We start from the raw sequence: 26,777 nt of genomic DNA, 5'->3' as shown, positions 1-26,777 counted from the left end.
TAATTGCAATGATTGAACCACCAATCCAGCATCCACCAAAGTATGAATCCTTTATGGAATTATAGATGTTGCAGAGGATGTCATTCTAGACAATCTCAGAAACTCAAGGTTCTACTTCTAAGACACATCAATATATAAGTCATTTTTTGATGTTGAATCTAATGGTCATGCAACAAGTTGATTAATACCCTGACTAACAAACTCGTTATGCTGTAGTCATAACAGGTTATTAATGAGGACATTACTATGACCGGTAACCTATAACTCTTAAACATATTGTTAGGGTGGAGCTCAGAAATAATAATAATAATAAGAAGAAATGAGGTATGTATTTATATTTAATTGAAGGAATTTACAAGTAATTGGTAAGTGAAGAACATATATAAGTGTTGTAAGAAGAAATAGAAAAATAAAAGGGGATAGTGCAGCAGAATGATGCAGAAGGGTATAGTAATTTTTCAATTTCTCCAGCATAACAGTACCTGAAGAATTAGAAAGAAAAATAGTTGAGAAAGGGAATAGAAGGGAAAAGAATAAGGAAATAGGGAAGAAGAGAAGGGAACAACACAAGGGGAAAGCAAATGTACCAGCAATCCCTGCCCAACATAACCACCCAACCCCTTGCTTTTAGTTCTCTCTCTAGTGCTCCTTCTTGGACCCGCATCATGCTGATTGAGTGCCAGCTGTCCTTCTATTGTAACAATATTTCCTTCTGAAGTTGTAAGCTTTTTATTTATGTGCTCTTCCTCATTCCTGCGCCTAACATTACTCTCCTCATCAAGAGCAACCTTGTCCTCAAGGTTGAATGCAGGAAAGAGCTTGAGGAATTGATCAACATCCTCCCAACTCGTTTCTGTGACAGCCCCTTGTCCCCACAGAATTTGCCACTGTAAAATTTCCTTGTCACCACGCAAAATGGAGCGTTGTGATAAAATCTGATAAGGCTCCAGGATTGGTCCGAGTTCCGTTGTAGTTAAAGGCAGTGGTAGATACTTTGATTCTTGGTCACCACGAAACCTCTTGAGTGCTGATATATGAAAAACATTATGGATACGGGCTTCTGGCGGTAATTCCAACTGATAGGCTACCTCACTGAGTTTTTTCCCAATTTTAAAAGGGCCAAAATAACGCAATTCCAACTTCTGATGCTTCCACAGTGCCACTAAGTGTTGGCGATATGGCTGCAATTTGACTAGCACTAAATCACCTTCTTGAAATTCTAAGTGGCGTCGATGTCTATCCGCAAAATGCTTCATGAATTGTTGGGATCTGCCAAGATTGAGTTTAAGCTGATCAAGCAATTTATCTCTAGCTAATAGTAGTTCCTGCAAGGATGGCTCATCCTCATGAGAGAGTTCATACCTAACAAGGGAAGAGGGGTCTCGATCATAGAGTGCTTTGAATGGAGTCATTTTGATGCTGCTATGCCCAGGGAAGTAACTCTAGCCACTTCTTAGGATTGTCAAAATAGAAACACCTCAAGTACATCTCCAGGGTTCGATTACATACGTCACTCTGGCCATCCGTCTGCGGATGGTAAGCTGAACTCATGGCTAAGCGAGTGCATTGTAACTTGAAGAGATGTTGCCAGAATTTGCTAACAAAGACTCTGTCCCTGTCGGAGACAATTGATTTTGGAAATCCATGCAACTTCACCACATTAAGAATAAAGGATTCAGCCACTGATTTACTAGTAAAATCCGATTTTAGTGGGCTAAAATGAGCATATTTAGTTAAGCGATCAACGACAACCATGATCACAGAAAAACCACATGAAGCAGGCAAAGAGACAATAAAATCTATGGAGATATCCTCCCACACCTGCGAAGGAATAGGCAATGGTTTGAGCAGCCCTGCTGGCGCTTTAGCCTCATGTTTAGCTTGTAGGCAAGTGCAGCAAGTGAGAACATAATGTCTAATGTCCTTTTGCATGTTAGGCCAATAAAATTGAGCACAAATTTGTTCGACTATTTTTGCAATTCCCGCATGGCCTCCCACCACACTATCATGCTATTCATGAAGAATGAGTTTGATCAAGTTGCTATTTGGTAGAATAACCAAACGGTTCTTCCACAATAGTGACCCACTGTGACAAGTATAATTAGAATTCTTGGTAGAATTAGAAGTACATTTCTGTATCAACTCATAAAGAGTAGCATCCTTCTCAATTGCAACTTGAAGGTGCTACAAGAAGTCCACATGAGGTGTAGACCAAGCACCAGAAAAGCTTCTTGATAAGGCATCTGTAGCCACGTTCTCGGTACCGGCTTTGTACTGAATCTCAAAGTCGTAACCCAGGAGTTTGTGAAGCCATTTATGTTGTTCAGGTGTGTGCAAATCCTTCTCCAAAAGAGATTTCAAACTCTTGTGATCCGTTCGAATAATAAATTTCTTGCCCAAGAGATAGTGTCAAAACTTAGCAATTGCTTCAGTTATTGCATAAAACTCTCTAATATAGGCGGATTGCTTTTGCAAGGTAGGGGGAAGTTTCTTTGAAAAATAAGCTATAGGATGTCGCTGCTGAATCAAAACAGCACCAATACCCGTACCTGACGCATCGGTCTCTACCTCAAATAGAAGGTTAAAATTAGGTAGTGCTAGCACTGTTTTAGTGGAGATCGCTTGCTGTAATTGATGGAATGCCAACATGGCTTGATCAGACCAAACAAAAGTGTCCTTTTTCAACAAATCAGTAAGAGGAGCAACTAAGGTTGCATAACCTTTAATAAAATGGCGATAATATCCCATGAGGCCTAAAAAAGCACGAAGCTGCTTAACACTACTAGGTTGAGGCCAATCTTGAATTGCTTGCACTTTAGTCGATTCCATGAGAACACCACTACCTGTAATCGTGTGGCCTAAGTAATCCACCTCATTAGTTCCAAAAAGGCATTTAGAGAGCTTGGCGAAGAGAGTTTTCTGTCTTAGCAGCTTCAATACCAATTCCAAATGCTCAAGATGACTATCAAAAGAACTGCTGTATACCAATATGTCATCAAAGAACACCAACACAAACTTACATAAGTATGGTTTGAAGACATCATTCATAAGGCTCTGGAAAGTAGCAGGAGCATTAGTAAGGCCAAAAGGCATTACCAACCATTCGTATAAGCCATGATGAGTACAGAAAGCCGTTTAAAATGGTCCTCAGGTTTAACCAAAATATGATGGTAGCCGGATCGTAAATCCAACTTAGAAAAGACAGTGGCCCCAAACAATTCATCCAATAACTCATCAACAGTTGGGATAGGAAAATTGTCTTTAATAGTGACACTGTTCAATGCTCTATAATCAGTACAAAATTGCCATGTGCCATCCTTTTTTTTTTACCAAGAGGACTGGTGATGAGAAGGGGCTCTTACTGGGTTGGATTATCCCCTCTTGTAACATGTCTTGTACCATCGATTCAATTTGCGATTTCAAGCTATGGTGATACCGATAAGGACGAGCTTTCACAGGTTCAGCCCCAGTCACTAATGGAATGCTATGGTCCTGAGAGCGTTGTGGAGGGAGACGTGATGGCGTGGCAAAAATAGCGACGTACTTACGCAACAGGGAAACCAAAGCAGGGTCTAAAGAAGCAGGAAGTGGTAAGCTGGCCTGTGAGGTATCAGCTGGTGTTTGGAGTTCCAAAGAGAAGGCTTCGGCAATTGCATGTGTAGAGACCAGCCTTTGAATGTGATGGAATTGAATCTGAGAAGCCATAGAACTCTTCTCACTCCAAATCGTTACAAACTTTCCTTGGTGCACAAAGCGCAAGAATGAGGCATTATAGTCCACAATATGTGCTTTTAAGGTCATCAACCAAGTAGTTCCTATGACCAAATCACCACCTGCCACATGAAGGACATATACCTCAGGTATTGAGATGGTACACCCTGCCACATTGATGTCTAGATTAGCAATTTTTCCTTCTATTGTCAGAATATTGAAATCTCCAACAATCACCTTAATTCCTGGAGCAAGTTCGATAGGAAGATTCAAAAACTTAGCGATGCATGGCTGGATAAAGCTATCAGAGCTACCACCGTCAATTAAGGCCTGCACTTCTAAGCCATTGATGGAAACTTTGACACAAATGGTAGATGGTCCTGAAGTACCGAGCATTGCATTACAGGACAAATGGTGGTCCAGCACCTGACCTTCCAAGGATTCAAGTGTGTTATCCGCAAATACCGGTTCTGCAAGGTCACCAACAGGAGCCATATTCTCGTCCAATTCTAATTGTAGCCACATGAATTGATGATTTGTGCAGCGGTGGCTGGCAGAAAATCATTCGTCGCACCAATAATAAAGACCCTTCTCCCGTTTACTCTGAATCTCAGCAGGGGTCAACCTCCAAACTGGGTTTTTGAGTGGTAGAGTGTGAGAGCGTTGTGATGGTGTCGGAAGTAATGTGGGAAGAGTGTTGCGGTTGGGTGGCCGTGGAGATGGAGAAGAATTGGGAGTTGTGAATTGTGGTTTGTGAGCAGCAGGGCCATATGTGGTTTTTGGCGAAGAAGTCAATTTCTCTTCATAGAGTCTAGCTAAGGACACCGCCCTCATCAAAGATGGGAGACATTGAGCTTTAACCTCCCGCCGTACCTCAGGTTTCAGTCCACTAACAAAACAGTCTCGGAGCGCCTCAGGAGGATCAATGTGAGTACGATTTGCCAAAGTAACAAATTCTGAAAAATACTCGCTTACCGTGCCACCTTGCTGCAACTTGAATAACAATTCTCGTGGTGACTCGAACAGTGACGGGCCAAATTCGAGCTCAATCGCCCGCTTCACTTGGTTCTGTGAGCGATACTGAGCAAAACGTTGGGACATTTGAAACCAAGGGATGGCAGCACCAGTCATGTGAATTGCAGCAATTCCGATTTGTTCTTCTTCGGGAACTTGAAAAAAATCAAAATGCTGGTCCATTGAAAAAATTCACCCCAAAGCATCAGTACCATCGAATTTCGGCAAATCGATATTCACTCAACGAGAATGCAGAGATGAACGATATCTGTGCTGGTTCTGAAGAAGCTGCGTAAGAGAATCCTGGATGGCGTCGATTTTGAGATTAGTGGCTTCGGAAGCACGAGCGCATTCATATCTGTTCTTCTCTGTGATGGATTCGAACATCTGGAATAGCTTTTTAATGTCGGCCTCCGTGCTTTTAATCCGCGTGTTGTCAGCTACGGCCATGGTGATGAAAGCACCAATTGTTAGGGTGGAGCTCAGAAATAATAAGAAGAAGAAGAAGAAATGAGGTATGTATTTATATTTAATTGAAGGAATTTACAAGTAATTGGTAAGTGAAGAACATATATAAGTGTTGTAAGAAGAAATAGGAAAATAAAAGAGGATAGTGCAGCAGAATGATGCATAAGGGTATAGTAATTCTTTAATTTCTCCAGCATAACAGTACCTGAAGAATTAGAAAGAAAAATAGTTGAGAAAGGGAATAGAAGAGAAAAGAATAAGGAAACAGGGAAGAAGAGAAGGGAACAACACAAGGGGAAGGCAAATGTACCAGCAATCCCTGCCTAACATAACCACCCAGCCTCTTGCTGATTGAGTGCCAGCTGTCTTTCTGTTGTAACAATGTTTCCTTCTGAAGTTGTAAGCTTTTTATTTATGTGCTCTTCCTCATTCCTGTGCCTAACACATATATAATAATGTTAATAATACATAAATAAGAGTCTGAGTCATTTTTTTATACCTACATATACCATTCAAGATTGTAAAAAAAGTGGCACGAGTTGACTAATAGAAGAGATTTCAGATGAGAGGTCTAATTTAAACAGTACAAAATTATAAAGTACATATAAGTATATATATAGGAATAGAATCCTAAAGCTTGGCCGTGGAGAGGCCACCTAAACTGGTCTTCAGGCTAGATTGACCTAATTAAAATAAAATTGTCTCTCAAATGAAAAACACATATAGTGGATACAACAATAATGAGAAAAGACTATTATGATCAGAATAGATAAAGGACGTAGAGTGAATTCGCCAGATGTGAATTTGCGTATCACTGAAGTCCGCCAAGATCTGAAAAGGAGAAGTATATAGCCACATGTAAGAACATGATGATTTCTAGAAAGATTCTGAAATCGAATACAACTAAATAAAGAAACATAGTTCCTAAGCATCCTAAGTCCGAACCCCTCAATCTCAATACCTTAGGTCAATCTAATCCTTTAAACAAGCTATCTTGTACAAATCCAAATATTCTCTTGCTTTAAATCTAACTCCTTTTCCTTTTCATTATAATTGAGATTAAAACCTAATGTCTTCACTAATCTTTAATATGTCAATATTTGCATGCATCCAACAAACATAAGCAACACACACAATATCAATCACAAAAATTCACAAGTGGTTCAAGTAGTACAAGTAGCATATAAGTAAACAAGTAGAAAAACTCAAATAATTATACACTCAAACAAAATAAACAAATACATTACACGTATGATGTGTGGCAGTCCTATCAGCCATGAACTAACGTGTTAGTTATAAGACCCGTTTGGAAAGCTTTAAAAATTACTTTTTTGAGCTTTTAACTTATGAAAAGTAGAAGTATTAATGTTTGGTATAATTTTTAAAATTAAATTGTAGCTTTCTAAGAAGCTATTTAAGTGTTTATAGAGAAGTTAAAAAAAATAACTTCTCTCAAAATAAAAAGCTTTTTATCATATTTCTTTTAAAATAAACACTTTTAGAACTAAAAAATCAAACACAAAATAACTGATTTATAAACTACTTTTAATATAAACATTTATTGTTTAATCTAATTTTTCGAAAGGAACTTAATTAAGTTGTTTCAAACTGGACCATAATACTAGAACCTAACACATCTGGTAGTCAAATTAAACATAGTCTTTCTATTGTGCATTCCTAAAAGAAATACCTTGAACTTTCCAGAGGTCAGTCTCAAAGGTAGCACTATACAGGAATTATATGCTCGATCAACCTTACAATCAGAACAAATATAGTGAGTAAAAACCAATATCTCCACATAGAACCAATAGCAAGTATGGAAGAATCCTTTATATATCTCACACATAGCATCACATAGCACTGAGCAAGGAGATCGAAACCACAATCCTTGCAAGGCATAAGCATAATTAATATCATCACACAAGTAGGACGAAATTCACATTCTTGTCAAAATCATCATTAATAATAATAGTCGTCAATCATAACCACTGATGAGCGGATAATTTATACGCTTTTTGGCATTATTTTTAGTAGGATCTAGTTACTTTTAGGGATATTTTTATTAGTTTTTATGTTAAATTCACATTTCTGGACTTTACTACGAGTTTTTGTATTTTTCTGTGATTTCAGGTATTTTCTGGCTGAAATTGAGGGACTTGAGCAAAAATCAGATTCAGAGGTTGAAGAAGGACTGCTGATGCTGTTGGATTCTGACCTCCCTGCACTCAAAATGGATTTTCTGGAGCTACAGAACTTAAAATGGCGCGCTTTCAATTGGGTTGGAAAGTCGACATTCAGGGCTTTCCAGAAATATATAATAGTCTATACTTTGGCCGAGTTTAGATGACGCAAACGGGCATTGAACGCCAGTTCTACGCTGCAGTCTAGAGTTAAATGCCAGAAACACGTCACGAACCAGAGTTGAACGCCAAAAACACGTTACAACTTGGCGTTCAACTCCAAAAGAAGCCTCTGCACGTATAAACTTCAAGCTCAGCCCAAGAACACACCAAGTGGGACCCGGAAGTGGATTTATGCATCAATTACTTACTTCTATAAACCCTAGTAGCTAGTTTAGTATAAATAGGACTTTTTACTATTGTATTTGACATCTTCGGATCATCTTATGATTTTTAGTTCATCTTTGAATCATATTGATCACCTTTGGGGGCTGGCCTCTCGGCCATGCCTGAACCTTCATCACTTATGTATTTTCAACGGTAGAGTTTCTACACTCCATAGATTAAGGTGTGGAGCTCTGCTGTTCCTCATGAATTAATGCAAAGTACTACTGTTTTTTTATTCAATTCAACTTATTCAGCTTCTAAGATATTCATTCGTACTCCAACATGAATGTGATGAATGTGACAATCATCATCATTCCCCCACGAACGCGTGCCTGACAACCACTTCCGTTTCACCTTAGATTGAATGAATATCTCTTGGATCTCTTAATCAGAATCTTCGTGGTATAAGCTAGATTGATGGCGGCATTCATGAGAGTCCGGAAAGTCTAAACCTTGTCCGTGGTATTCCGAGTAGGATTCAGGGATTGAATGACTGTGACGAACTTCAAACTCGCGAGTGCTGGGTATAGTGACAGACGCAAAAGGAGGGTGAATCCTATTCCAGTATGGTCGAGAACCTCAGATGATTAGCCGTGCTGTGACAGAGCATTTGGACCTTTTTCACAAGAGGATGGGATGTAGCCATTGACAACGGTGATGCTCTTACATAAAGTTTGCCATGGAAAGGGGTAAGACTGATTGGATGAAGACAGCGGGAAAGCAGAAGTTCAGAAGAACGAAAGCATCTCTATACACTTATCTGAAATTCTCATCAATGATATACATAAGTATCTCTATCTTTATTTTCTGTTTATTTATTATTATTATTCGAAAACTCCATAACCATTTGATATCCGCCTGACTGAGATTTACAAGATGACCATAGCTTGCTTCATACCAACAATCTCGGTGGGATCAACCCTTATTCACGTAAGGTTTTATTACTTGGACGACCCAGTGCACTTGCTGGTTAGTTGTGCGAAGTTGTGAAGTTATGTTTGGACCATGGTATTGTGCACCAGTTATTGGTGCCATTGCCAGGGAGAGAACGAACAACAAATTTTACAACTAAGGATCACAATTTCGTGCACCAAGTTTTTGGCGCCGTTGCCGGGGATTGTTCGAGTTTGGACAACTGACGGTTCATCGTGTTGCTCAGATTGGGTAATTTTCTTCTTATTTTGTTTTCAAAAAGTTTTCAAAAATTTTTCAAAAATATTTTCTTCTTTTTCGTTTTTTTCCTAATTAATATTAAAAAAAAAATTTATAAAATAAAATATATTTTTCTTTAGAATTTTTAAGAATGAATTCTAGTGTTTCATGAAGCATGTAGAAGCCTGGCTGGCTGTAAAGCCATGTCTAATTCTTTTAGACTGAGGCTTCCACTTATAAGTATATGAAGTTGGATGAAGTTTCAGCTGTTGTATGCCTGATTTGTATTTTCTAAAGCTTGGCTGGCTATTAAGCCATGTCTAACCCTCAGATTGGAGCTTTAGACTAAAGAGCACAAGATTCCTGGAATTCATATTAAAAATTTTGGAATCCTTATTTTTCTTTTTCACATTAATTTTCGAAAAATAAAAACATTTTTTAATAAAATCATAAAATTAAAAATATTTTTTGTTTCTTGTTTGATTCTAGAGTCAATTTTTAAGTTTGGTGTCAATTGCATTTTTTCTAAAAAATTTTTATGCATTTTTCGAAAATTCATGCATTCATAGTGTTCTTCATGATCTTCAAGTTGTTCTTGGCCAGTCTTCTTGTTTGATCTTCATATTTTCTTGTTTTGTGTCTTTCCTTGTTTCTCATATGCATTCTTGCGTTCATAGTGTCTATACATGAAAAATTTCTAAGTTTGGTGTCTTGCATGTTTTCTTTCCTTGAAAACTTTTTAAAAATAAGTCTTGATGTTCATCTTGACATTCAAAGTGTTCTTGGTGTTCATCTTGCCATTCATAGTGTTCTTGCATGCATCATGTGTTTTAATTCATAATTTTCATGTTGTGAGTCATTTTTTTATATTTTTCTCTTTCTTCATTAAAAATTCAAAAATAAAAAAATATCTTCCCCTTTTTCTTCTCATAAATTTCGAAAAGTTGGATTGACTTTTTCAAAAATTTTTAAAATTCAATTATTTCTTATGAGTCAAATCAAATTTTCAATTTAAAAATCTTATCTTTTTCAAAATCTTTTTCAAAAATAAAATCTTTTTTATTTTTCTTATTTATTTTCGAAAATTTTAAAAATATCTTTCAAAAATCTTTTTCTTAATTTTATTTCATAATTTTCGAAAATCTCATCAAAAATTAATGTTTTGATTCAAAAATTTCAAGTTTGTTACTTGCTTGTTAAGAAAGATTCAAACTTTAAGTTCTAGAATCATATCTTGTGATTTCTTGTGAATGAAGTCATTAATTGTGATTTTAAAAATCAAATCTTTTTCAAAACTAATTTCAATCATATATCTTTTTATCTTATCTTTTTCAAAATCATATCTTTTTCAAAATTTTGATTTTAAAATATCTTTTCTAACTTCTTATCTTCTTATCTTTTAAAAAAATTGATTTTCAAAATTTGTTTCAACTAACTAATTAACTTTTTGTTTGTTTCTTATCTCTTTCAAAACTACCTAACTAACTTCCCCTCTCTAATTTTCGAAAATACCTCCCTCTTTTTCAAAAATTTTTTTTAATTAATTAATTGTTTAAATTTTAATTTTAATTTCAATTTTCCTTTAATTTTCAAAAATCATAAACTATTTTTCAAAATCAATTTTCAAAATTTCCTCTCCCTCATCTCCTTCTATTTATTTATTCATCTACTAACACTTCTCTTCACCAAAAAAAAAAAAATTCGAACCCCTTCTTCTCCTCTGAGTTCGAATTCTTCTCTTCTACATTCTTATTCTTCTTTTCTTCTACTCACCCAAAGGAATCTCTATACTGTGACATAGAGGATTCTATATTTTCTTTGTTATTCCCTTCTTTGTCATATGAGCAGGAGTAAGGACAAGAACATTCTTGTTGAAGCAGATCCTGAACCTGAAAGGACTCTGAAAAGAAAACTAAGAGAGGTTAAAATACAACAATCCAGAGACAACCTTACAGGAATTTTCGAACAAGAAGAGGAGATGTCAGCCGAAAATAATAATAATGCAAGGAGGATGCTTGGTGACTTTACTGCACCTAATTCCAATTTACATGGAAGAAGCATCTCCATCCCTACCATTGGAGCAAACAACTTTGAGCTGAAGCCTCAATTAGTTTCTCTGATGCAATAAAACTGCAAGTTTCATGGACTTCCATCTGAAGATCCTTTTCAGTTCTTAACTGAATTCTTACAGATATGTGATACTGTTAAGACTAATGGAGTAGATCCTGAAGTCTACAGGCTTATGCTTTTCCCTTTTGCTGTGAGAGACAGAGCTAGAATATGGTTGGATTCTCAACCTAAAGATAGCCTGAACTCTTGGGATAAGCTGGTCAAGGCTTTCTTAGCCAAGTTCTTTCCTCCTCAAAAGCTGAGTAAGCTTAGAGTGGATGTTCAAACCTTCAGACAGAAAGAAGGTGAATCCCTCTATGAAGCTTGGGAGAGATACAAGGAACTGACCAAAAAGTATCCTTCTGACATGCTTTCAGAATGGACCATCCTGGATATATTCTATGATGGCCTGTCTGAATTAGCTAAGATGTCATTGGATGCTTCTGCAGGTGGATCCATTCACCTTAAAAAAACGCCTGCAGAAGCTCAAGAACTCATTGACATGGTTGCTAATAACCATTTCATGTACACTTCTGAGAGGAATCCTGTGAGTAATGGGACGCCTCAGAAGAAGGGAGTTCTTGAAATTGATACTCTGAATGTCATATTGGCTTAGAATAAAATATTGACTCAGCAAGTCAATATGATTTCTCAGAGTCTGAATGGAATGCAAGCTGCATCCGACAGTACTCAAGAGGCATCTTCTAAAGAAGAAGCTTATGATCCTAAGAACCCTGCAATAGCAGAGGTAAATTATATGGGTGAACCTTATAGAAACACCTATAACCCCTTATGGAGAAATCACCCCTCATGGAAGGATCAACAAAAGCCTCAACAAGGCTTTAATAATGGTGGAAGAAACAGGTTTAGCAATAGCAAGCCTTTTCCATCATCCACTCAACAACAGACAGAGAATTCTGAGCAGAATCCACCTAGCTTAGCAAAATTAGTCTCTGATCTATCTAAGGCCACTGTGAGTTTCATGAATGAAACAAGATTCTCCATTAGAAATTTGGAAGCACAAGTGGGCCAGCTGAGTAAAAGAATCACTGAAACCCCTCATAGTACTCTCCCAAGCAATACAGAAGAGAATCCAAAAGGAGAGTGCAAGGCCATTGAATTAATTACCATGGCCGAACCTGTAAGGGAGGTTGAGAACGTGAATCCTAGTGAGGAAGACCTCCTGGGACGTCCAGTGATCAATAAGGAGTTTCCCTCTGAGGAACCAAAGGAATCTGAGACTCATCTAGAGACCATAGAGATTCCATTGAACCTCCTTACGCCCTTCATGAGCTCTGATGAGTATTCTTCTTCTGAAGAGAATGAGGATGTTACTAAAGAGCAAGTCGCCAAGTTCCTTGGTGCAATCATGAAGCTGAATGCCAATTTATTTGGTAATGTAACTTGGGGAGATGAACCTCCCCTGTTCACCAATGAACTAAATGCATTGGATCAACTAAGATTGCCTCAGAAGAAATAGGATCCTGGAAAGTTCCTAATACCTTGTACCATAGGCACCATGACCTTTGAGAAGGCTCTATGTGACCTTGGGTCAGGAATAAACCTCATGCCACTCTCTGTAATGGAGAAATTAGGAATCTTTGAGGTACAAGCTGCTAAAATCTCATTAGAGATGACAGACAATTCCAGAAAATAGGCTTATGGACAAGTAGAGGACATATTAGTAAAGGTTGAAGGCCTTTACATCCATGCTGATTTCATAATCCTAGATACTGGGAAGGATGAGGATAAATCCATCATCCTTGGAAGACCCTTCCTAGCCACAGCAAGAGCTGTGATTGATGTTAACAGAGGTGAACTAGTCCTTCAATTGAATGAGGACTCCCTTGAGTTTAAAACTCAAGGACATCCTTCTGTAAACATGGAAAAGAGGCACAATAAGCTTATCTCAAAACAGAGTCATACAGAGCCCCCACAATCAAACTCTAAGTTTGGTGTTGGGAGGCCACAACCAAACTCTAAGTTTGGTGTTGGGAAGTCTCAACAATGCTCTGAATATCTGTGAGGCTCCATGAGAGCCCACTGTCAAGCTATTGACATTAAAGAAGCACTTGTTGGGAGGCAACCCAATTTTTATTTATCTAATTTTATTTTTATTTTTGTTGTTCTTTCATGTTTTATTAGGTTCATGATCATGTGGAGTCACAAAATAAATAAAAAAATCAAAAACAGAATCAAAAACAGCAGAAGAAAAATCACACCCTGGAGGAAGGACTTACTGGCGTTCAAACGCCAGTAAGGAGCATCTGGCTGGCGTTCAACGCCAGAACAGAGTATGGATCTGGCGTTGAATGCCCAAAACAAGCAGCATCCTGGCGTTCAGACGCCAGGAATGCACACTGAGGAAAGCTGGCACTGAACGCCAGAAACAAGCATGGAGCTGGCATTCAACGCCAGAAACATGCTATATCTGGGCGTTGAACGCCCAGAACAAGCATCAATTCGGCGTTTAAATGCCAGAATTGCATGCAAAGGTGTTTTACATGCCTAATTGGTGCAGGGATGCAAATCCTTGACACCTCAGGATCTGTGGACCCCACAGGATCCCCACATACCTCCACTCACCTTACCTCCTCATAATCCTATATCACTCTTTCCCAAGAACCCTTCACCACTCACATCCATTACTCCCCTAAAACCATCATACAACCCACCTACACCCACCCACTCAAATTCAAACCATCAACTCACCTCCATATCTTCTTCTTCTTCTACTATTCTTTCTTCTTTTGCTTGAGGGCGAGCAATATTCTAAGTTTGGTGTGGTAAAAGCATAGCTTTTTTGTTTTTCCATAACCATTAATGGCACCTAAGGCCAGAGAAGCCTCTAGAAAGAGAAAAGAGAAGAAAAAAGCTTCCACCTCCAAGTCATAGGAGATGGAGAGATTCATCTCAAGGGTCTATAGCTCAGTGGTAGAACATTTGACTGCAAATCAAGAGATCCTTGAGATACCTCAAGGGATGCACTTTCCTCCACAGAACTATTGGGAGCAAATCAACACCTCCCTAGGAGAACTAAGTTCCAACATGGGACAACTAAGGGTGGAACATCAAGAGCACTCCATCATACTCCATGAAATTAAAGAAGATCAAAGAGCTATGAGGGAGGAGCAACAAAGACAAGGAAGAGACATAGAAGAGCTTAAGGACACCATTGGTTCCTCAGGGAGAAAACGCCACCATCACTAAGGTGGACTCATTCTTTGTTCTTAAATTTTCTGTTTTTTGTTTTCTTATGTTAAATGTTTATCTATGTTTGTGTCTTTATTACATGATCATTAGTGTCTAAGTGTCTATGCCTTAAAGTAGTGAATATAAATCCATCACCTCTCTTAAATGAAAAATGTTTTAAAAACAAAAGAATAAGAAGTACATGAGTTTCGAATTTATCCTTGAACTTAGTTTAATTATATTGATGTGGTGACAATACTTTTTGTTTTCTGAATGAATGCTTGAACAGTGCATATGTCTTTTGAAGTTGGTGTTTTTGAATGTTAAATATGTTGGCTCTTGAAAGAATGATGAACAGGAGACATGTTATTTGATAATCTGAAAAATCATAAAAATATTCTTGAAGCAAGAAAAAGCAGTGAATACAAAAGCTTGCAGAAAAGACAAGAAAGAAAAAAATGGCGAAAAAAATAGAAAAAGAAAAAGCAAGCAGAAAAAGCCAAAAGCTCTTAAAACCAAAAGGCAAGAGCAAAAAGCCAATAACCCTTAAAACCAAAAGGCAAGGGTAAATAAAAAGGATCCCAAGGTTTTGAGCATCAGTGGATAGGAGGGCCTAAAGGAATAAAATCCCGGCCTAAGCGGCTAAACCAAGCTGTCCCTAACCATGTGCTTGTGGCATGAAGGTGTCAAGTGAAAACTTGAGACTGAGCGGTTAAAGTCAAGGTCCAAAGCAAAAAAAAAAAAAAGAGTGTGCTTAAGAACCCTGGACACCTCTAATTGGGGACTTTAGCAAAGCTGAGTCACAATCTGAAAAGGTTCACCCAGTTATGTGTCTGTGGCATTTATGTATCCGGTGGTAATACTGGAAAACAAAGTGCTTAGGGCCACGGCCAAGACTCATAAAGTAGCTGTGTTCAAGAATCAACATACTAAACTAGGAGAATCAATAACACTATCTGAACTCTGAGTTCCTATAGATGCCAATCATTCTGAACCTCAATGGATAAAGTGAGATGCCAAAACTATTCAAGAGGCAAAAAGCTACAAGTCCCGCTCATCTGATTGGAGCTATGTTTTATTGATATTTTGGAGTTTATAGTATATTCTCTTCTTTTTATCCTATTTGATTTTCAGTTGCTTGGGGACAAGCAACAATTTAAGTTTGGTGTTGTGATGAGCGGATAATTTATACGCTTTTTGGCATTGTTTTTAGTATGTTTTTAGTAGGATCTAGTTACTTTTAGGGATGTTTTTATCAGTTTTTATGTTAAATTTACATTTCTGGACTTTACTATGAGTTTGTGTATTTTTCTGTGATTTCAGGTATTTTTTGCCTGAAATTGAGGGACTTGAGCAAAAATCAGATTCAGAGGTTGAAGAAGGACTGCTGATGCTGTTGGATTCTGACCTCCCTGCACTCAAAGTGGATTTTCTGGAGCTACAGAACTCAAACTGGCGCGCTTCCAATTGCGTTGGAAAGTAGACATCTAGGGATTTCCAGAAATATATAATAGTCCATACTTTGGCCGAGTTTAGATGACGCAAAAGGGCGTTAAACGCCAGTTCTACGCTGTAGTCTGGAGTTAAACGCCAGAAACACGTCACGAACCAGAGTTGAACGCCAAAAACACGTTACAACTTGGCGTTCAACTCCAGAAGAAGCCTCTGCACGTGTAAACTTCAAACTCAGCCCAAACACACACCAAGTGGGACCCAGAAGTGGATTTATGCATCAATTACTTACTTCTGTAAACCCTAGTAACTAGTTTAGTATAAATAGGACTTTTTACTATTGTATTAGACATCTTATGATTTTTAGTTCATCTTTAGATCATATTGATCACGTTGGGGGCTGGCCTTTCGGCCATGCCTGAACCTTCATCACTTATGTATTTTCAACGGTAGAGTTTCTACATTCCATAGATTAAGGTGTGGAGCTCTGCTATTCCTCATGAATTAATGCAAAGTACTACTATTTTTTTATTCAATTCAATTTATTCCGCTTCTAAGATATTCATTCGTACTCCAACATGAATGTGATGAACGTGACAATCATCATCATTCCCCCACGAACGCGTGCCTGACAACCACTTCCGTTCCACCTTAGATTGAATGAATATCTCTTGGATCTCTTAATCAGAATCTTCGTGGTATAAGCTAGATTGATGGCCGCATTCATGAGAGTCCGGAAAGTCTAAACCTTGTCTGTGGTATTCCGAATAGGATTCAGGGATTGAATGACTGTGACGAACTTCAAACTCGCGAGTGCTGGGCGTAGTGACAGACGCAAAAGGAGGGTGAATCCTATTCCAGTATGATCGAGAACCTCAGATGATTAGCCGTGCTGTGACAGAGCATTTGGACCTTTTTCACAAGAGGATGGGATGTAGCCATTGACAACGGTGATGCCCTTACATAAAGTTTGCCATGGAAAGGGGTAAGACTGATTGGATGAAGACAGCGGGAAAGCAGAAGTTCAGAAGAACGAAAGCATCTCTATACGCTTATCTGAAATTCTCACCAATGATATACATAAGTATTTCTATCTTTATTTTCTGTTTATTTATTATTATTATTCGAAAACTCCATAACCATTTGATATCCGCCTGACTGAGATTTACAAGATGACCATAGCTTGCTTCATACCAACAATCTCCGTGGGATCGACCCTTACTCACGTAAGGTTTTATTACTTGGACGACCCAATGCACTTGTTGGTTAGTTGTGCGAAGTTGTGAAGTTATGTTTGGACCATGGTATTATGCACCGGTTATTGGCGCCATTTCCAGGGAGAGAACGAACAACAAATTTTACAACCAGGGATCACAATTTCGTGCACCAACCACCATCAATCGTAATCATCCAACATAATTCTCATCAATAATAACTATTATCATCAATCATAACCATCATTATGTGGCTCAAATCATACAAAATTTCCATTAAAATATTTAGAGCCAAATACGGATATTGATGCCTTGGCATCTTTAATGATTTTTACATATGTTTTTAAGTAATTTTTTTTATGTTTAAATTGAAGTTTTTATGTTTTAAATAAAATTTTCATAGCTAATCATATATTTGAAATTGTTTTAGAATTATTATGCATTTAGGATTATTCTTTAAAAAAATAAGGTGAAGAGAAGCAAATAGGAAAGGCATATGTTGAACTCCCAAATATAATTTCTGAATGCACAATAATTCTAAAATAATTTCAAATATATGATTAGCTATGAAAACTTCATTTAAAACAAGAAAACTTTCAATTAAACATAAGAAAACTACTTAAAAAGATATGTAAAAATCACTAGAGATGCCAAGGCATCGCAATACTAAACTTCAAACTTTATTTTTGTTTTTTCAAGCAAAAAGAAAAATAAACAGAGGTTATCTTAGTGATAAAAATGGAAGAGTTTATTAATTCAAATCCAAGTCGAATATTAAAAATAAAAAGGAGGTTTATAATAATCCTTATGATCACATGTAGACTTTTTCTATCTTGATGAATCTTGCATACTTATTAGGGGTGTAATCGGTTCGGTTCTACAATGATGTAAACCGTTTGGTTTGCTACTTTTTTGATAACCGAACCGAACCAACAGCGGTTTGGTTCGGTCAGTTTTTTGGTTTTTTTAAACCTAATAATCAAAATTTAAATCACCATAAAATGAAGTTTAAATCCGTCAATAAACTAGAATAACAAGAGTATATCACATCCAAATTCAATACAATTTCAACTTGTCCTAACAATTAAACATAAAAACAAAGACAATTAAAAATGTCTAGCAAACAACAAAAACAAACACACTTTAAAACATACTAAAAACTGAAATAGCCACTTTAAACCAAATAAAAACAAAAAAAGCCACCATGCTTAATCTAAGGCTGGGTTTGGTAAAGCTTTTGCTTTTTAAAAGTAGCTTATGAAAGCTGCCTTTTAAAAAATAGCTTTTTAAAAGCTGTAGCACTTGCGTTTGGTAAAATCAAATTAAAAATGACTTTTAATAAGTACAAGCACCACAATTGTATTTGGTAAAACAACTTTTAAAAGTTAAAAAAATTATAATAAACATGTTTATAACAAAAAATAATTTCTTTTTTCAAATTTTTTAAAAATTTATATAATATTTTAAAATAAAATAATGTTAAAATAAAAAATTCATAATAAACATAAATATAATAAATAAATTCTTTTATTTTTTAACTTTAAAATTTTATATAAGTATCATAAAAATTTATTTTATCCTAAACATCATTACTAAAAATACTAAATTACCTAAATCACTATAACCTAATTTTTTCCACCAATCAAACTTGATGCTATATTATTTCGAACCATCTCCATAGTTCCAAGAAACTCATCTCCAACTTTTTCAACTCCATTTTCAGCTTCACCTTCATCGCCATATCCATCTTCTTCTTCAAGCTCAACGTCCATTTGATCATATTTTTTAAACTTACGATCACTTGTAGAATAACGTCTAATGTAGTTATGCAGAGCCATTGTTGTAATAACAATTTGAATTTGTTTTTTATAGCTAAAACTAGGCATATCTCGTAAAATTTTTTATCTCTTTTTTCAAACTCCAAATGTACGTTCTATCACGCTTCTAAGTGAAGAATGAGCATAGTTATATATTTTGTAGTATCCAGAAGGTCCATTAACACGACGAAATTCTGGCAAATGATATGTTGCTCCTTTGTATGGTCCTAGATAACCTTTCTTTTCTGGATAGCCTGCATCTACTAAATAGTATTTACCTGTATATTATTAAATGAAAGAAAACATGATAAGAAATTAAATCTATATATGGAGTATATAATTTAATCTTAAAGATAATCAAGTATTACCTGGTGGAGGTTTTGGAAAGTTCAACTCAGATGTACCAATTGCATGTAAAAATACTCTTGTGTCATGAGCTGTCCCTTCCCAACCGGCCAAAGCAAAAGTAAATTCCATATCAAAATTACACGCAGCCATAACATTTTGGGTTGGAATTCCTTTTCTACCAATAAATCGAATTTGGTCTTCAGTAGACACAATCACTGGCACATGAGTTCCATCTATAGCACCAATTGCATCCTATGATTAACATGATTAGAGTATCAATTTTACAAATACTATAAAACAAATTTAATACCAACACATGCAATGAAAGATAATATTTTTTTTGTAATTATTTATAATATTTTTTAAAATAAATAATATATAAATTACCTTAAAGTGAGGCCAATATCTATCATCATTCCTTAATTTTGTAGGCACTTCTTTAAAATCACGATCCTTTGGTTGTATAATGTCTATGGCCATTTTGCACACAGCTTGGAGCACTTCTTCAAATTTTCGACTTATTGTTTCACCAGAATGTTGAAACCGCTCCTTAGTTGACTTATTTGAGTTTCCACCTCCTAGTACAAATAGGAACATTGCTAGCATTTCTGCAGCACTTATTCTCCTTGAGGCACATAAACCATAGTTTGTTTCCAAATCATAGCATAGTCTTTTGAAAATATCTTTTTCCATCCTAAACATGCTGCAACAACGATTATTATTCCCTTCTAATATCTCTTTAAGCCATTTGTTTCCTGTTTGTGTAGAAGTCATGCATGGTCTTTTATAGATATACTTATTATAATATTGGAAGACCAAACATACTGTGGAAGTTAAAACTCGATCAAATTCTTCCTCTTCCTCTTCATCATAATCAATTTCCATATTCCAATGCACTGTATAATAATTATATTAAAAGAAAGAACACAAGGATTAAAAAAAAAATAGAATAATATATCAAGAAATGAAAGTATTGTAATTTTTATTTGCAATAAAAAAGATCAAATAAAATAAACAAATCCAAGCAAATGAATATAAATAGCAGACACAACTCATGGTCTATAAAATGAATGTAAAAAAATCTTAAAAAAGCTTTGTAAATAAACTGTTCTCCTTCTCCTCTTGGACATTCTTTTCATTCATTAACCACGCAACTTTAACTTCTTTATGCTTTAAGGCAACGAACAACTCTCTTTTATCTTTATCCAAGAAGAGTCGAGTTGCAAACATATAAATTTGTCCAAGTGGAACTATATCCGGTATAGCATCCAGTTCTTCTATTGCTTGAGTTATACTAGGTCCCAAAGTATCATTTTTATTGGAGCTCCTACGTTTCACAGCCTCACAAAGTTTATCAATTTGGTGTGACAATTTCTGAGTACCTCCAACTTTTTTTGCTTTCTTGTAAGTATTAGCGTTAGTGAAATTTTCCCTTTTTCTTTTAATGTTTATAACACTAGACTCAGGCTCTATATCAAAATCCTCACTATCTTCAAGTTGTGTATCTTTCTCAATTGAAGAAGAAACTATTCCGGAAGATGGAGTCCAAGCATCTTCTCCTGTTGCAGCTGTTCTTTGAAACATCCTATCCAATGTTGCCTCAAAATCTGGATGAATCCCTTCTTTTCTAAATTTTTTAGCCTTTGGAATAACCTACATAAAATATTGATACTTAGTACTAATTATATATATATATATATATATATATATATATATATATATATATATATATATATATATATATATATATATATACACTACTATACTTACCAAACTAAGCTTAAGATTACTAACCGCTAATTTTTTAGCCCACCACTCTTCACTTGCATCAATTGTCTTTTTAGTAGAATCCCATCCAAGTCCAGTCTCGTTCTCTTTCAATTGCTTCCAATTCTTCCAATCTACTTTTAACTGATTCCATTTGTTTCTCAATTGTTTTCTATTATATTCTTTTTCCGTAACTTTTGTGAATTCAGCTATCAATTGTTTCCAACCTTTGGTATCAAAATGTGTGCCCGGTTTGCTACCAGCTTCAATACTTTTCACACACAAAGCACAAAAGATATCTACTAGATTTTTGTTCCATTGTGCAATTTCTTTTCCATCATTTTTTTCTTCAGATGTGATCAAATTCATTGTTGTATCCATCAAAACTTATCATATGATAACAAAAATTATTCCATAAGTTCATACAAAAATTGAAAGATTGAAAACAAAGTAAATCATAAAATTTTAAGTCAGGTATACCTTATACTTGTTATGTGTTACACAATAATAAATTTTATAAAATATTATTATCAATTAATAAGACTAATAAACATACAATATTATTCTATTCTAGTAGGCCAATAATAACACAGGAACCAGATATATTATAAAAACAAAAGAATCATAGAATAATTAATTAACATTACTTGAAAAAAAAATCACAAGAAACAATAAACTGATAATATGATTCATGAATCAAATTTTGGAGTTCTAATTGAATTAATTAACACTTTATTTTGATACTAACTCAAATTTTAGAGACTAATAATTAACATATTTACTTAATTTATTCTCTGTACTAATATAAATAGATTTATCATTAGTCAATAATAAAATTTGTATGTAATCCAATGTTAGTATTGGGTACGTTCATTACCCACCTATATATATTGGCTCACCTTTACAGATCACAAAAAATAGGATACTTATCTCAAATAAACTACTCTTATAATTATATATCTATATTTACATATGTATATACATGTTGTTATTATAATTTTGACTAATGTTCATGCAAAGAAAATTTTATGATTGGTTTTCATAAACCAGCTCAACCTCTTCCCGTTTCAAAGAACAGAGAAAAACAAACATAATAGATCTACTGAAAAAATATAAAATTAACGCAAAAAAAAAAAACATAAATAGATAGAAATTCATACCTAATATATGATAGAGATGTATTTGTATTGAAATTTGTGAAGATTAGGTTGAAAAATAAAAAATATATGAAAATTGTGTTAGAATTTGTGAAGGTTAGGATGAGAAGTTAGAAATATGTGCGGGAAAATGAAAAAAATTTGGTAAGCATAAGCCAGTTTTGAAAAGCTCCCTTCTAGGTGCTTTCAAAAGTACCCCTAACTTTTAAAAGCCGTAAGCACAAGCACTTGGGCTTTTTAATTTACCAAACGCAAAATGACGAAGCACAAGCACCTCTTAAAAAAACTTTATCAAACTCAGCCTAAATTCACACTAGATTCATCATCATCTTCTCCAAGTTGGTGCAATTCCTTCAAAAATAAAACAAAAAAATTCATGTAGATTATAAAAATAAACATAATATAGATTATAAATTATAATAAAATATTAAACCATAATAAAATAACGAAGTATTAAACCATAATAAAATTGACGATATTTGAAAATATAGCTATAAAATCTTAAAATGAAGAAGTCTTGACCCAAAGAGAACAAAAAAGTGAAAAACTAATCAACTTTAGAGCATTTTGTTAAAGACCTACACACAATTGAAAAGATTAATCCAAAAGTACTAGCTCCTCACTTCGTAACCAATCTCCATTGAATCAGTTCAAACAAGCATTAGGTGAAACTAATAGAATAGACTTACCAGGTATTGTAACAAATATTTTGCAAGTAACTAAAGGCAATCACTAATCAGTAATCACTTAATAATTTTACTGTTAGCAGCCACCGGTCTTAAATTTATGTTGAAATTAAAAAAAATTCAAGTGCTTGTTGCTATCATAAATGACATGAAAATAATCCATTACGACAGTATAAACGAAACTATTATAAGTCACCCACCAATGTCTCTTGATTACTATTTTTCTTGTCTTTTTTTCTTCCTTTTTTTTCCCTCTCCCAAACGATGACAAAGGAGAGGTCAAGTCCTCGTAAAGAAGTGGAAGTTCATGACGGTAAACAAGTCATAGATAGAGCCATATAAAGATCAAACTTAGACACAATAGAGAAATTTCCTTTCAGGCTCACATCATAGAGCCATAGAGGGTTGCCCTAGCTAGTCATCATCAGTACCAAACAAGAACTCAAAATCATAATAATTCACCTAAAAATAAAGCAACAGCAACAGAAAATTAATCCAGCAACAGCAACATAGTTTATTAAACATACTAAGTTATTAAAGCAACAGCAACATAGTTTATGAAACAAAATAAACAAGTTGTGACTATACTTTTCTTCCAACAGACCAGTAATAACATCTAATAACTTGCAACAAATTGTGAATATACCAAGTTACTCACTTCAGAAGAAGACATCGTGAGTTGCTGGAGAGGGCTCGGACTAAGGCTGTTGCTCTGCGACGGAGAAGAACGTCTCAGTTTAGGGTTTGCTGCGATGGCTACAGACTACTACTCTTTCCCTTTTTTGTGAAGGACCAAGCAAAGAGGTAGTTGGATAACCAACCGAAATCTAGCTTAAAAACTTGGAAACAGCTAGTAGATAAGTTCCTGAATCATACTTCCCTCCAAAGAAGCTAACCCAGCTAAGGCTGGACATTCAGGGCTTCAAACAAGAGAACAATGAATCTGTTCATGATGCTTGGAGAAGGTATAGAAAGATGCTACGAAAATATCCCACTGAAATATTTTTAAAATGGGTACAGCTAGACATCTTCTACTATAGACTTTCAGACATGGCCAAAATGTCTCTGGACCACTCTGTTGGTGGTTCCATACATAGGAGAAAGACCATTGAAGAGGCTCACGAGCTTATTGAGACAGTTGCTAATAATCAACATCTGTACTCAGCTGCTGAGACTTCTATGAAAGGAGAGGTTAAGGCAATATCTACTGAACCTAACCCTCCGGAACAGAATGGCCCACTGACTCAGCAACTACACGCCCTTGCCCAGCAACTGCTGGAACTGCAAGAGGCTTTGCGAGAAACTCAGGCTTCCAACAGGAATGTAGTAGCCCAGTAGAGTCAAACAAGGCTGCAGTTATCTAAGAAGATAACAGAGGAATGTCAGGATATTCAACTGAGGAGTGGGAAATCCTTAGACACCCAACCTCAGTACAACAAGAGATCAAAGGAAGAAAAGCTCACAGAGGAACACCAGACTACTGACCAAGACATCTCTGAGGGCGTTGAACACCCAAAGAGGAATGTCATTGGTGTTCAACGCCACGAAGGGGTATTCCTCCCTGGCGTTGAATGCCCAATTGGGGGCAGCAACCTCGGCTTTGAATGCCAAACGGGGATGATGTCCCTGGCGTTGAACGCCAGGAAGGGGGCAGCAACAAGGGCGTTGAACGCCCCAGCAAGGGTGGTCAGTCACATACTGATAACAACCCTCCTAAGCAAGCTAGTAACTCCCCTTCCAATACACAAGGCACTTGGCCTCCATCAACCAAGATTGATGAGTATAAGGCCAAGATGCCATTCCCACAGAAACTCCGTCAAGTAGAAAAAGATAAATAATTTACCCGCTTTGCGGATTATCTCAGAACATTAGAGATCAAGATCCCTTTTGCAGAGGCTCTTGAACAGATACCTTCTTATGCTAAGTTCATGAAGGACATCTTAAGTCATAAGAAGGATTGGAGAGAGGCAGAAACAGTCCTCCTCACTGAAGAATGCAATGCAGTCATCCAAAACAGTTTACTAGAGAAACTTAAAGATCTTGGGAGTTTTATGATACCATGCACTCTAGGGAATGCTTACACAAGGACAGCCCTATGTGATCTTGGAGCAAGCATCAAACTAATACCTGCTTCATTAATAAAGAAGCTCTATTTGACTCATGAAGTCAAACCAACCCGCATATGCCTTCAACTTGCTGAGGGTTCTGTTAAGTTCCCATCAGGCGTAGTTGAAGATATGATTGTTAGGGTTGGACCCTTTGCTTTTTCCACTGACTTTGTGGTATTCGATATGGATGGGCATAGAAGTGCATCTCTTATCCTGGGCAGACCCTTCCTAGCTATAGGAAGAACCCTCATTGATGTTCAGAAAGGAGAAGTAACCCTGAGAGTCAATGAGGATGAATATGTGCTAAATGCTGTCAAAGCTATGCAGCATCCAGATACCCCAGAGGAATGCATGAGCATAGATATCATAGATTCCCTGGTGGAAGAAGTAAACATGGTTGAGAGACTCGAAAAAGAGCTGACTGATATCTTTTATGATGCCGAGCCTGATTTAGAGGAACCAGAGGAGATAAAAGAGCCTCTGAACCCCCTAAAGAAGAGGAAAAACCTCATAAACTCGAGCTCAAGCCATTACTATCTTCCTTGAAATATGCATTTCTAGGAGATGGAGATACTTACCCTGTGATCATAAGCTCTGCCTTAGAGCCACAGGAAGAAGAAGCACTAATTCAAGTGCTCAAGACACACAAGACCGCTCTTGGGTGGACTATAAGTGACCTTAAGGGAATTAGCCCGACCCGATGCATGCACAAAATCCTGCTGGAGGATGACGCCAAACCAGTGGTGCAACCACAAAGGTGACTATATCCAGCTATGAAAGAAGTGGTGCAGAAGGAAGTCACTAAGCTATAGGAGGCTGGGATTATTTATCCCATTTCTGACAGCTCTTAGGTGAGCCCTATCCAAGTTGTTCCCAAGAAGGGAGGCTTGACAGTGATTCATAATGAAAAGAATGAACTGATTCCTACAAGGATAGTTACATGGTGGTGTATGTGCATTGACTATAGAAGGCTCAATAACAGCACCAGAAAGGATAATTTTCCTTTACCATTCATTGATCAAATGTTAGAGAGACTAGCAGGACATGCCTTTTATTGTTTCCGGATGGCCATTCCGGTTACAATCAAATCGTAGTAGATGCACAGGATCAAGAAAAGACAGCATTTACATGCCCATATGGTGTGTTCGCTTATAGGCAGATGCCATTTGACTTGTGCAATGCACCTGCCACTTTTTAGAGATGTATGCTCTCTATCTTCTCTGATATGGTAGAGAAGTTCCTTAAAGTGTTCATGGATGACTTTTTTGTCTTTGGAGATTCGTTCGACTCCTGCCTTGACCATTTGGCCTTGGTTTTGAAAAGATGCCAAGAAACAAACCTGGTTTTGAATTGGAAAAAATACCACTTCATGGTGACTAAAGGCATTATTCTTGGACATTGAATTTCAAACAAGGGGATAGAAGTGGATCAAGCTAAGGTGGAAGTGATTGAACAACCCCCACCTACCAATGTGAAACCAATCAGAAGTTTTCTAGGACATGCAGGATTTTACAGGAGGTTCATAAAGGACTTTTCGAAAATTGCAAAACCCCTGTGTAACCTCTTGGCCACTGATGTTCCATTTGTCTTTGACCAAGAGTGTCTGCATGCCTTTGAACTTCTGAAGGCCAAGCTTGTCTCTACCCTCATCGTCTCTGCACCCAATTGGGACTTGCCCTTTGAGCTGATGTCTTATGCCAGTGACCATGCCATTGGCGCAGTTCTGGGGCAGAGATATGATAAGCTTCTGCACGTTATTTATTACGCCATTCGTGTTCTGAATGACGCGTAGAAGAACTATACCACCACAGAAAAGGAATTAGTTGCAGTGGTTTATACCATTGACAAATTTAGATCCTATTTTAGGATCTAAGGTCATTATCTACACTGACCATGCTGCTCTGAATTATCTACTCACTAAGCAGGATTCTAAACCCAGGCTCATAAGATGGGTATTACTCCTGCAAGAGTTTGATATAGAAATCAGAAACAGAAAGGGTACAGAAAATCAAGTA

General features: G+C 36.4%; 1 protein-coding gene and 1 non-coding gene across 2 annotated transcripts; both read right to left on the bottom strand.

Moving 5' to 3' along the window:
* Positions 1 to 2,409: 2,409 nt before the first annotated feature.
* On the bottom strand, positions 2,410 to 4,206 carry LOC112721257 (uncharacterized). Its single transcript, XM_025772327.1, has 2 exons — positions 3,400 to 4,206; positions 2,410 to 3,054 (listed from the first exon to the last, which is right to left on the bottom strand). The coding sequence occupies exons 1-2, from the start codon at positions 4,204 to 4,206 to the stop codon at positions 2,410 to 2,412; spliced, it is 1,452 nt and encodes a 483-aa protein (XP_025628112.1).
* A 7,080-nt stretch (positions 4,207 to 11,286) lies between these two features.
* Positions 11,287 to 11,394, bottom strand: LOC112726113 (small nucleolar RNA R71). The gene has a single exon (XR_003165179.1). It is a non-coding gene; the product is annotated as a small nucleolar RNA R71 (small nucleolar RNA).
* Positions 11,395 to 26,777: the final 15,383 nt, after the last annotated feature.

The sequence above is a fragment of the Arachis hypogaea genome, chromosome 11, assembly GCF_003086295.3.
Source record: "Arachis hypogaea cultivar Tifrunner chromosome 11, arahy.Tifrunner.gnm2.J5K5, whole genome shotgun sequence".
NCBI lineage: Eukaryota > Viridiplantae > Streptophyta > Magnoliopsida > Fabales > Fabaceae > Arachis > Arachis hypogaea.
Note: the sequence above shows the minus strand (reverse complement) of the source record. Positions and strands in the feature narration are given on the sequence as shown.